The 12,889-nt window shown below is 51.7% G+C and overlaps 1 protein-coding gene across 1 annotated transcript in view; it reads right to left on the minus strand.

Annotated features, from left to right (window-relative positions):
* Positions 1–9,468, minus strand: part of VSTM5 (V-set and transmembrane domain containing 5) — a 34,151-nt gene extending 24,683 nt beyond the window's left edge. Inside the window, exon 1 of the mRNA XM_085624058.1 lies at positions 9,188–9,468. Within this exon, the coding sequence (XP_085480184.1) occupies positions 9,188–9,269 (82 nt within the window). The 5' untranslated portion in view covers positions 9,270–9,468. The remainder of the gene's footprint in view (positions 1–9,187) is intronic.
* Between the last annotated feature and the right edge of the window lie 3,421 nt (positions 9,469–12,889).

Below are 12,889 nucleotides of genomic sequence, written 5' to 3' on the forward strand. Positions count from 1 at the left end.
ATTTAGGTCAAAGTATTGTTCGATCGCTGTACCCAGGGAGGCACGGAACTCCGAGTCCTCCAAAGCCACCGTCTGAAGGCGCCAGGTCGGAACCGGAGGTCTATCCGGGCGCCACCGAAGTCCCAGGATGAGGGGGTTATGGTCCGAGTGTGTCCTACCCATATACTCCGCCCGAACCACCCACGGAAGCACCGATTGGGTACCCACCACCCTGTCCAACCGAACATGGAGGCCGTGAACCGCCGAATAGAAGGAGTAGACGCGGTCGCCGGGGTGCATGCTCCGCCACAGGTCAATCAGGGTCCACTGCGATAGCCAGGCGGTCAGGGCCCTAGCATTCGACCCCACCTGTGTGCTCCGCAGGGGTGGGAAGGACCGGTCCAAGTGCACATCTAGGACGGAATTAAAATCTCCGCCCAAGAGCCAGGGAAGGCCAGCGTACGGCGCCAGCACCGTCGACAGCCCGGCCAGGTAAGAGGGCTGTTCTACATTGGGCGCATAAAGGGACCCCAGCAGCACCTGTTGCCCATCAATCTTCCCGTGTACCAGGGTATACCTCCCCCCCGGGTCCACCAGCACCTCCAAACAAACAAATGGGGTACCCGCCCTCACCCATATCAGCGTGCCTCTAGCGTGCGCCGAGCATGTGGTGCCGTATACCTGACCCCTCCAGCGCATGCACAGTCTCTCCAGTTCCCTCGGTGTCATATGTGTTTCCTGCAGGAGAGCTATGGCCACTGCGTGTCGCTGCATGTATGCATAGACCGAGTACCTACGCGCCGGCGTGTGCATACCTCGGACATTCCACGTAATTACATTGGTAACAGCCATGGGTAGATCCAAAGTGGAGATCTGCGACCGGGGCCAGGGACTCCGCCCCAAAGCGGGAGGCAGAGGACTGTCACTAGATTATATAGGGAGCTGCATTGATAACCAGTTAGAACAACATCATGTAAACGTACAATCAAACGCAAAACCAGACCAAACAGGCCAAAGTAACCATCAGGGCAAACCCCTCTGCGGGCGTTCGTCCAAACCATGAGGCAACGCTCACAATATTAAACTGAGCCTAATTGTGGCTGATGGGGCGGGCGAGTGGTGGTCGCTGCGTATGTGTGGTCCCCTGTAAAGGTGCCTGTGTATATGTGGTGCAAGGGCCTCCCCTGCGCAGGGCGCAATGCGAGCCGGAGGAGCGCGCGGCCCCCACAGCGTGTGCCCGCACTCGGGAACGTCCAGCACAACAGGTGCGCACCCCACTAGAGAGAAGCACAAGCCCGGTCGCCTCTTCCTCATCTCAGCCTCCCCGCTAACCCCTCCAGATACCCCGACAACAGGCCCCCCCTCCGTCCACCCCCCAGCACCCCCTCCACCCCACAGGCCCGGGTCAAGTGGCAACAGCCCACACGAGTCAGGCCCAATGCTGGGGAGTACCTTTGGCGATGACCCCAACCTCCCCACCACCCATGCCCTACATGACATGGTCCGATGTCTGTGGGGTGACCAGCGGCAGCAGCTGGTCATCCGATATTACAGTGGACGGAGAAGAGGAGCCGCTGGCCACCAGTCCACCCTGCTCTCGGGTAGCTTCCCCACTCCTGCTGTCCGGGGACCCAAGAGTGGCCACCGCTTCCAGCGCCTCTTGCCGTTCCATTCTGCTCCTCTCCGGGCTAGGGGCCACTCCCAGGGTGCGTTCCTCCGCTCGCCAGTGTCCTCTCCCCCTGCGCTGCCGAGATCTCCTGCGACGCCGCGGAGCTGCTTCCACGTCCGGCGGCCGCCGGCCATCGCTGCGCCCAGTTTCCTCCAGCCAGTCCCAAACCTCAGATGGTGCATCGAAGAAGCGAGTGCCATCGGCGGTGACCACCCGCAGACGGGAAGGAAACAAAAGGGAGTATGATATCTCCAACTCGCGCAGGCGACGCTTGACCGCCAGATAGTTGCTGCGACGCCTCTGCACCAGGGCAGTATAGTCTGGGAAGAATTGTACCTGTCCATTGCCGACAGTGATGTTGCCAAGTCGCCGGGTCTCCCGGAGCACCACATCTCTATCCCGGTAGTTCAGGAGCTTAAACAGGAAGGGTCGAGGGCGAGACCCGGGGCCGGGCCGCCGCGCCGGCACCCTGTGGGCCCGCTCCACCACAAAGTGCGGCGAAAGCTTCTCGGGGCCGATCAGGCCGCGCAGCCATTCCTCCACGTAGTGCTCCGGCTGCCGCCCCTCCTCCCCCTCCGGCAGGCCCACCACGCGCACATTGCTGCGCCGTGAACGTCCTTCGGCATCGTCCACGCGATCCTCCAGAGCATGGACGCGGTCAAGCAGGTCCTGGAGGGCGGCCGTGTGAGTGGCTACGACCGGCCGTACGTCTTGTAGAGTCTGCCCCTGCAGCGTCACCTTGTCCGCCAGCTTGCGATGATCCGCGTGGAGCAACGTGAAGTCAACGGTGACTTTGTCAATGCGGGCCTCCAAGGAGGATCTCGTTTGCTCGAGCGAGGATCCTATCCGCTCCACTGCGGCCAGCACAGAGTCCAGTTTAGCCGCCAGTAGCTCAGTTTGTGGAGCCGGGCCAGAGTCTCCGGGCGCCGCAGCCCGGCCCGGGCCGGCCGCCGGTGGCTGGCCATCCCTCTGGGCATTGCGCAGCCGACCCATGACCAGCTGCTGTGCAGTGGGCATCCGCCCGCAGTCCACGCGACCGGCGACCACGTCCCGTCTAGTACAAGCCGTCTGTCCCTCCGCAGCACCGTGGATCCACTCGCTACGCTCCCACACAAACTCTCATGCGCGGGCCTCCACGTCGGTAGTCAAGCGCCTGTGTACTGCCAGGTAGCTCCCAGCAATGACCCTGCGCAAGGCGCCGCACTCCCTGGGCACACCGCGTGGGCGGCAGAGGAAGAGCCGCTATCCGCGGGCCCCGGGCGGCGTCACACTCCCCGATCCTCTCGTTACCTCCACGATAGTCCTCAGCTGGCAGACGGGTGCCCCAACGGGGGCCACCTCCCCCTCCACAGCAACGTGATCACGCCTCGGTGGGTTCTGAACCGCAGGGTGGCTCCCGCCGGGGTTTCAGGCCTACTCCTCTCTCTCCGCAGCCGGCCAGATCGTCCGCCTCCCAGAGCTGTCCACCGTCCACACCGTCGGCGCCAGACACCCGCTCCTCCGCGTGGCTCCTCAGGGCAAGGTGTCGCACTCCCAGGACACACAGCGGGGCAACGGGGCAGCAGCGGAAGACCTGCTATCTGTGGGCCCCAGGCAGCGTCTCACTCCCCGGTCTTCCCGCTACCTTGCGCCATAGTTCACCACGGGCAGCCGGGGGTCGCAGCGGGGAGCGCCTCCCCCTTCCCGGCAATGCGATCGCGCCTCGGCGGGCTCCGAGCCGCTGGATGGCTCCCACTGGGTCGTCAAGCCCACCCCGCTCTCACCACAGCCAGCCAGGTCGTCCGTCTTCCAGGGTTCCCGCCGTGCACTCCTTCAGCACCGGACACCTGCTCCTCTACGGGGGTCCTCAATGCCGGCTCCTCACAGCATGCGCACCGCACTGGCACCTCCACGGGTTCTCCGCGTTACCTCCGGATCACGAGCTCCGGCGCCGTAACTGCCGCGGCCCAGTGGGCCTCCACCAAGCCGCGGTGTCCAGTCGGGCTCGCTGCCGGGCGCCGAGCTCCAGCCTCACTCCGGGACTGCCGGCCGCAACTTGCAGGTGCCCCCCGCCGCACATACAATGTCCACGCGTGCCGACTGTCACGCCGATGTGTTGGGGGGTGAGCGAGCCGCCCCCGCCACAGCTCACAGCACCCAGGAGGGGTTCCCCTGCAGGATAAACCCAGGATAAGGGCACCAGCACGACGGAGCTCTACAGGGCTGCGACCATCTTAGTCGTGCGCCAAGCCACGCCCCCCGTCACCCACGCACTCATAACCAGCAGACTGGACTACGGCAACGCCCTCTATGCCGGAATCAACACAACTCTCCTACACAAGCTCCAAACCATCCAGAACTCCAAAGCCAGACAGATCCTCAGAACCACACGAACACATGACCCAACACTTACGAGACCTCCACTGGCTTCCCGTCAAGAAGAGGGTGACCTTCAAACTGCTCACCCACGCCGACCAATCCCTCCACAACATTGGACCCAAATACCTCAACGAGAGAGTCTCCTTCCACGCACTCAAGAGGAACCTCCGCTCTGCCGACCTCGCACTCACAGTGACCCCTTGCATCCACAGAACCAGAGCATGTGTAGGAGCTTTCTACTACATCGCCGCCAAAGCCTGGAACGTGCTCCCAGTCAACATAAGACGCTTCCCCACCCTGCACACCTTCAGGAAGAACCTCAAGACCTGACTCTTTGACGGAACTGGAGCTGCAACCCCCACGACCCCCTCAGCGCCTTCAGACCCTCACGGGTGAGTAGCGCGCTTTATAAACTCCCTGATTGATTGATTGCTTAATTATTATGCGCACTTATATAATGTATGCAATTATTGGAGTGAAATAAAATTACCAAATAATGTATATTTTATAGTATATTATGGATTATACTACACATTCATAAACATTTTTACAAAACTTATTTGGAAGTAAAAATATAAAAACCTATTAATTTGTAAAATATTTACATTTATGCATTATCACTCAAACATTGACAAACAGTATACTAAGTGGAAAACTCTTATTATATAACTAATACTGTGGCTCTTATCAATGGTATTTAGTCAAACTACCCCAAAAAATGAACTAGCAATACCTTGAAATACACTCTAGAAAATACAGAAAATGACAAATTCAACAGTAGTGCAGTGCCCCATTTGCTACTCCAGTACCAGCCTAAGATTGATAAAGTCTCGAAATTCAGCAAACTAAAGCAATAAAAGAATTATTTGACCAAAAATTGAGTCCTTTCCTTTTTAGGTCTCGCATAGCAATGCAGCGCGCATGCATTGCTTGCTCTGCGAAGCTTCTTGTAATTGGGATTTTTGGGAAGTTGCGTTTAAGCCCCGCCCATCATTCTGATTGGTTTGCGTCAGCGTTTATGCTAAACGCTAGCTTTCAATTGAAAAGGAGGCTTTTTAGTCCCTCCTTGTTACCGTCCTGTCTCCTTTTGGCACCGCCCACCTGGACTGGATCTTCGACTCGCGGCGTTATCCAGTGTCCTTTAACCCCTTGCATGCTCCTGACGGAACCACTCCGTCATGAGCCACGGGCGCCGTGTGCTCATGACGGAGTGGTTCCGTCATGCTGCGGCCGTTGGCGGCCGCTCCGCCCACGCGGCGCTGTTTCCCCGCCTGTGCGGGCGATCAGCGCAAGTGGGTGGAGTCATGACGGAACCACGCCTTCATGAGCACAGCTCGCCCGTGACGCATGACGGCGTGGTTCCGTCATGAGCATGGCGGCGCCGCGCTCACCCCAAACCCCCCCAGTGCTGCGGCAGAATTTGCGCCGCAGCGAAGGGGTTAATTGCTGGGTAGACACTTTTTTTTTACCATTTGTATATGTTCGTTTAACATTGCGGTAGATTAAATACATAATGGCTGTTATGGTATTTTGCGTGGTCCTCTTTCACTTTAAGGTCTGTGCTTGCTTATTTAATTAATTTGCCGCGCGCCGCTTTCACTTTTGCTGCCGCGCTTAACCATTTGGATTATTTGGAGATTCCACGAGTTCTGTCACATGGTAAAAAGCAATGGGTGCTAGCTTTGTCGTGGGCATAAAGGGGGGCACACACTGGCTGACTGGCTGTCTGTCGCATGAACGGCTTTCTTGGAGGTTTTAAGGGTCGTTCGCTGTGGATTAGTGGCGATCCGCCCCTGTTCACAGTGTAGTTCAGGCAGCGACAGGCATGTGGGGCGAAAGGAAGCCCTCTGCCTAGTGCGCTGGAGGGACGCCACCATAAGGAGTTTGAAGACTAACAGGTGCCATTATCGATCGCGAGGTTAATGGGAGCTTTGCATCCAACTTGAAATGTATGAGGGATAAAAGTTCTTTCGAAGAGGTTTTGTCAGCACGGCATGAGACCAAGCAAATACTTTATTTTTTAAAAAAAGCTGCTGCTTCAGCCCGACCTGCATTTTGAGGGAAGTTATATATTCGAGTCCCAGGAGGGTCCCGGAAGCAGCAATGTCCTGCGACATTTGGAAGGGCGCAGCTCATAAATTCCATTGCACCGACCACAGTCGAGTGATTAAAATAGGAGGCATTCAGGTAAAAGGACATTTCAGTGACGTGTTTTCCGTGCCACAACTAAATCTGTCGTTAACAATATGGAGGAATGGTGGTTGATCTCATTTGAGCTATGTTGGTACAGTGGATGTGTTATGAAAATGTAATGCGTACACAGCGGTTCACATAAAAGGTCTTCATTGATTTTGGCGGTCTCTATTGGTTTTTCAAATCAGTGTTATGTGCACACCACCAATGACAGCTTCAGGCGTCACCTTGATTTAGATGGCATTGACTTTAATGTTCAGGGTGAACACAGTTTTGACAGGTTATGCAGTTTTTGCCAGAAAGCTACATTGACGTCGATGATTTTGCATGGTCTCTGAAAGGGAACATGTTGGCCTCCCAGGTAAAACATCACGGGCCCACCTGGGACTTCCAATGTGAGTGCAAATTTGACTCATATTTAAGGAAATGAGGCAAATACATGCACCTCTCTGAAATATGTACTGCCTTGAATGGATTTTGGGGATCATGTGCAACAAGTATAATTTTATTAGGGGTTCTTGATGCAAGTATCTATGTATACAGGGTTTATGACTGATGGTTTGATTAGTTTTATAACTGAGATCCCAGAGCAAACCACCTCCACACAATAACTCCGCCCTCCTCACCCCCGGGGCATTTATAAGTTGATCTTCACAAAGGGCCACAGGCAACCTTCGACGTAAAAAAAAACAATCCTTTGCAATGCAATAGGTCTAGCATTAACACGAGTTTAACCTATTGGCATTGTAAATGACAATGCCTTTTATTTATGTTTAAAAAACCAAAACATAAATAAAAGGCACTGTCATTTCCAATGCTAATAGCCCAAACACACGTAAATGCTAGACCTATTGCATTGTAAATGTTTGTTTAATGTTAGTTAAAAAAGCCTTTTGTACACAGTAGAGAGTAGCCAGGAAAGTAAAATACCCCCCGCTTTATGTGGAACTAAATAAAGGAGCAAAGTGAGCTATCCTGCTCTTTCCTTTTGAAGCAAGTGAGAATTGTTCTCCTGATGGAAATTTGCAAAAAATGATGCAAAATGATGCTTTTTACAGCCTTAAAGAAAGTTGGTCAGAAACGGCATTTGCCTCTATTGACATCTTTCTTTTATTCTATCCTTCTTTCAGCTTCTTTCTTTCCTTATGTTCTTCTTTCATCCTGTCCTTCTTTCTATACACCTTTCTTCTCTACTTACTTCTTTCCATCCTCCATTTATTCCTCTTTCCATCTTTCTGTCTGTGTATCCTTTTATTTCATATCTCATTCTTTCTCTCTGTTCTTTATATTCATGTTTAATTCTCTTTTCATATTTCTTGAACCCATTCTTTCATCCTTTTGTGTGCCTTTCTTTCATTTGATCATCCTCTTGTCCTTCCTTCAATTGTTAAATCTTTCTCTTAAATCTTTCCAGCTTTCTTTCATTATTAGCATGTTATTCTCCTTCCTTCATTTGCTTTCTTGCTCCATTTGCCCTGTACTTCTTTTTCATGTGTCATCTCTTTGTGTTGCCGTTTTTGACTACTTCGACCCCCTTAAGCCCCTTTCCCACAGCTGCATCACGCAGATTAGTCTTGCTTTGTTTATTAGTTTCTTATTCTGTCTTGTGCTGACATGTGAGCCTAAGATGAAAGTTAGTAAGGGCCCTGAAACACTTTTATCTGACCCTGTGCTTTGAGCGGTGGTTTCAGGTGGTCAGCACCGGCACGTAATTGTCAACACCAGCGCTTGTGACAGTCTGTCACAAGGTGGTGCTGTCTGGCTACTTTAGAGATCAGCACAACAGTTAATTATTAATTAATCATACATTAAAAATGACTATTACCTGCCACCAACCCCATTCTTATAGATTTTGGGCTAGAAGAGTCCGAATTGCCACTTTTAGGAGAGTGAGGGTTAGTAGTTGTTTTGTTGCCATCATTATCAGCACTCCAGGGGCAATGTGTGGTGTAAGCTGCAGTGGACTCCTGAAGTAAGCCCTGGCACTTATTTTTTTCACAAATAAAGCACTGGCGCTGTCCCCCCCACCCCCCCCCCCCACAAGCTGATATAGCGGGTGCTTATCTACGCCCTTGTGTACAAAGCCCCTTTATCTGTTTTCTTTGCGTCCCTATTCACAGCAGTACATTTTACTGTAGCGGCAACTAGGTGCAGGAACGCCCGTCTCAGAGGTGCTGGGGGCTGCTGAGTGGCCGTGTTCTTCAAAGGGTCATCTGGCGACAAAGGTATCTTGCATTAGGTTGATTTAACACACGGGTGGCAGAGGGGCTCAGGAGAGAAGGGAGTGCAAAAGCAGAGGGCAGTTTACATTTTTAGCCTTCCATATGATTTTATTTTCATTGTTTCTAGAACTTATAGTACATTCTCTTGGCTGCCCGCTTGCTTCCAACCCCTTGTTTGTACAGAGGAGGTCTTTCTTCCCCACAGCCTGTCACCTGTACTACCTGCGCACCACTGTGTAATAACCACAGAGCCACGTGACGTGTAATGCACACCAACGTAATGTGAACATTACAACTACACTTTAACTAAAGTTGCAATAATCAAATGCTCACTGGTTCATGCTTGCCCTGGGGTCCCTGTATGTATAATAATTTATTGTGGTACTTTAAGCTCTCCAATCTGGTACAACCATGTGTGGTCCCCCCACCCCATACATACACACACACGCATACTATATACAAAACAAATCAAAATACATTTCTCACTGTCAATGTGCAGTGTAGGGTACCGGTGTTTGCCTGCGCCTGTCAACTTTTTTTTTGCAGTTTTATATAGCGCGAAGTCGACCCGAAGGTATTGGAGCGCTTTACATGAGCACCAGTTACAAGGACCCATTCACGTTTTGTTAGGCACGGGGGAATTAAGTGATGTGCCCAGAATCACAGGATGTGGAGCCGACGTCAAACTCTAACCTGGTTCTCCAGCTCCAGGGTCGATAGTTCTGGCCGTTACGCCACATCCTCTCCCCAGATCGTTTGTACTCACATTGAAGACACAGCTCGGTGAAGCACAACACGAAGTATACGCCCGGCAGTGTGCACTTCCTCCAATCACTGGGGCTCCTCATGAGAAACAAATATATCACACGTGGGGAGCCTGACAGCCGGGGAGCTTGGGGTCGGAGATCATGGCGGCCTCTCTGCGTGGATGCACGCGCTGTGGAGCGCGGACCCTCAAATACGGCAGTCTCGACTTTTCTCAAACCTTCCTGTCGCGAGGGAGGTGCTGGGCGAACCAGTTTCACTCCGCATACCTATCAGAGGAGCAGAGCTGATGTACAAGCACGAGAGGCCTCTTTGTTGACGCCTTGCTGCCAATCAAAGCATAGCTACACTCTGTTGCCAGTTCTGCCCAGCGATGATGGGTGTTTGTTCGTGACTCATTAAACCAACAGCATGACATGTGCTTCTGTTTCTGTTCGGGTAAAAAAATCTTAAAACGCAGCATCGAGTATGTGTACCTGACTTCCTCGCCCTCGTGCGAGGCGTTTCATAAAGACAATGCTTAAATGAAGGGCAGATCACAGAAACATTTTTATATTGCACAGAAACTTTGCACCAGTGCAAATCCATTTGCACAATTTGATGCTTGTGTAATACGTGCCTTACATATGATTGTGCATACAATTTCTCCATTTTCTGTACACAGCTCTTTCTGTAATATGATTTGCTGTATTTTATTACGTTTAATATTCTTACGTAGCAAAAATGCTGCAATGCAATGTGTTTTTTTTTTGCGCCAGAGCAAAGTTTCTGTAAAAGGCGAAGCAGCCATATTACAGAACCTTCACACTGCTTTTAAAGTAGGAAAATCACATTTTGCACTATTGGGCTGCCTATATTAAGTGAAATGTAGACATATATGTTGCTCCATTTCATATGTATTTTAGCTTAAAGATATTTGAGCACAATGCACACGTTTTTCGGCGCACTTCCGACAGTGCCGCAGATGAAGCATGCACTTTTGTGGAGATGAGGTGCATTCTGCATTTGTCATATTGCACTTGTGTAATAACGCCAAAGGAACACATTCACAGCTTTAAACGTGTTGGCAGTCCGCTCCTTAGCACTGGGGTATCTTAGTAATAGTGCGAGACGGACACAGTGGCAGCAGGTCAGATATCAGTGCGGTGGGCACTGATATCTACCTGCCACAGTCAAAACCTGTGGCAGGTAGACCGCAGTCAAACTCGTGGCAGGTAGACCACAGTCAAAACTCGTGGCAGGTAGACAGGAGTCAAAACCCGTGACAGGTAGACTGCAGTCAAAACACATGGCAGATAGACTGCAGTCAAAACCCATGGCAGGTAGACTGCAGTCAAAACCTGTGGCAGGTAGACCGCAGTCAAAACCCGTGGCAGGTAGACCACAGTCAAAACCCGTGGCAGGTAGACCGCAGTCAAACTCGTGGCAGGTAGACCACAGTCAAAACTCGTGGCAGGTAGACAGGAGTCAAAACCTGTGACAGGTAGACTGCAGTCAAAACACATGGCAGATAGACTGCAGTCAAAACCCATGGCAGGTAGACTGCAGTCAAAACCTGTGGCAGGTAGACCGCAGTCAAAACCCGTGGCAGGTAGACCACAGTCAAAACCCGTGGCAGGTAGACCACAGTCAAACTCGTGGCAGGTAGACCACAGTCAAAACTCGTGGCAGGTAGACCACAGTCAAAACTCGTGGCAGGTAGACCACAGTCAAAACCTGTGGCAGGTAGACCGCTGTCAAAACCCATGGCAGATAGACTGCAGTCAAAACCCGTGACAGATAGACTGCAGTCAAAACCCATGGCAGATAGACTGCAGTCAAAACCCATGGCAGGTAGACTGCAGCCCATGGCAGATAGACTGCAGTCAAAACCCGTGACAGGTAGACTGCAGTCAAAACCCATGGCAGGTACACTGCAGTCAAAACCCATGACAGATAGACTGCAGTCAAAACCCGTGGCAGGTAGACCACAGTCAAAACCCGTGGCAGATAGACTGCAGTCAAAACCTGTGACAGGTAGACTGCAGTCAAACCCAGTGGCAGGTAGGCCACAGTCAAAACCCGTGGCAGGTAGACCACAGTCAAAACCCATGGCAGATAGACTGCAGTCAAAACCTGTGACAGGTAGACTGCAGTCAAAACCCATGGCAGATAGACTGCAGTCAAAACCTGTGACAGGTAGACTGCAGTCAAACCCAGTGGCAGGTAGGCCACAGTCAAAACCCGTGGCAGGTAGACCACAGTCAAAACCCATGGCAGATAGACTGCAGTCAAACCCCATAAGAGATAGACTGCAGTCAAAACCCGTGGCAGGTAGACTGCAGTCAAAACCCATGGAAGGTAGACTGCAGTCAAAACCCATGGCAGATAGACTGCGGTCAAAACCCGTGACAGGTAGACTGCGGTCAAAACCCATGGAAGATAGACTGCAGTCGAAACCCGTGACAGGTAGACTGCAGTCAAAACCCATTGCAGGTAGACTGCAGTCAAAACCCATGACAGATAGACTGCAGTCAAAACCCGTGGCAGGTAGACCACAGTCAAAACCCGTGGCAGGTAGACCACAGTCAAAACCCGTGGCAGGTAGACTGCAGTCAAAACCCATGGCAGGTAGACCGCAGTCAAAACCCATGGCAGATAGACTGCAGTCTAAACCCATGGCAGATAGACTGCAGTCAAAACCCGTGGCAGATAGACTGCAGTCAAAACCTGTGGCAGGTAGACTGCAGTCAAAACCCATGACAGATAGACTGCAGTCAAAACCCGTGGCAGGTATACTGCAGTCAAAACCCATGGCAGATAGACTGCAGTCAAAACCCGTGGCAGGTATTTTATTTATTTATTTTTTACTATTTATAGAGCGCGAACAAATGCCCGTAGGCATCTCGGCGCTAGAAACAGTGCTTAAAGTTCCCACAGAGGCTAAATCGGCAGCTGTTATTGACCAAACAGCCAGGTCTTTATTTTTCTGCGAAATTGCATCAGGGACGAGCTTTCTCTGATGGCTACTGGCAAAGAATTCCACAGTCTGGGAGCGGCCACCAGGAAGCGCCTATCGCCCCAAGTGACTGTTTTGGTTCGCGGTACCAGCAGAAGATTGAGGTTGTTAGATCGAAGCGATCTTGTGGGTGAGTGGAGCCTAAGATGGGCTTTCAGGAAATGCGGGCCGTGATTATGCAGTGCTTTGTATACTATACAAAGGGTTTTAAATTTAATCCTATTCCGGATCTTGAGCCAGTGAAGATCTTTTATGGCCTCCGAGATTGGCATGAACTTCGGGGTTCCAGACAGGAGACGGGCTGCAGCATTCTGGATTGTCTGCAGTTTATTAGTCACTCTGGCCTGGGCATTGATAAATAAGCCATTGCAGTAGTCGAGGGAGGACAACACCAGGGAACTTACCAGTGTCTTTCCTGCTGCAGCTGGCAAGAACGGCATACTTTTCTTAATCAGCCTTAGTTTATGGTGGGCAGTGGCTGCTGTTTTGTTTGCGTGGGCCATAAAATTCAGGTTCTGGTCAAAAGTCACTCCAAGATTTCTGACAGTAGGGACCGGTTTAGGGGGGGTCCTATACGTGGGCGGCCACCAAGTAGTAGACCAACTGGGTGAGAGATGTCCGAAAATGACCACCTCCGTTTTTTCAGAATTTAGTTTTAGGCAATTGGAGGCCATCCACTCTCCAATCGCCTGCATGCCCCCTTGA

This window comes from Triturus cristatus, chromosome 8 (assembly GCF_964204655.1).
Source record: "Triturus cristatus chromosome 8, aTriCri1.1, whole genome shotgun sequence".
Lineage (NCBI taxonomy): Eukaryota > Metazoa > Chordata > Amphibia > Caudata > Salamandridae > Triturus > Triturus cristatus.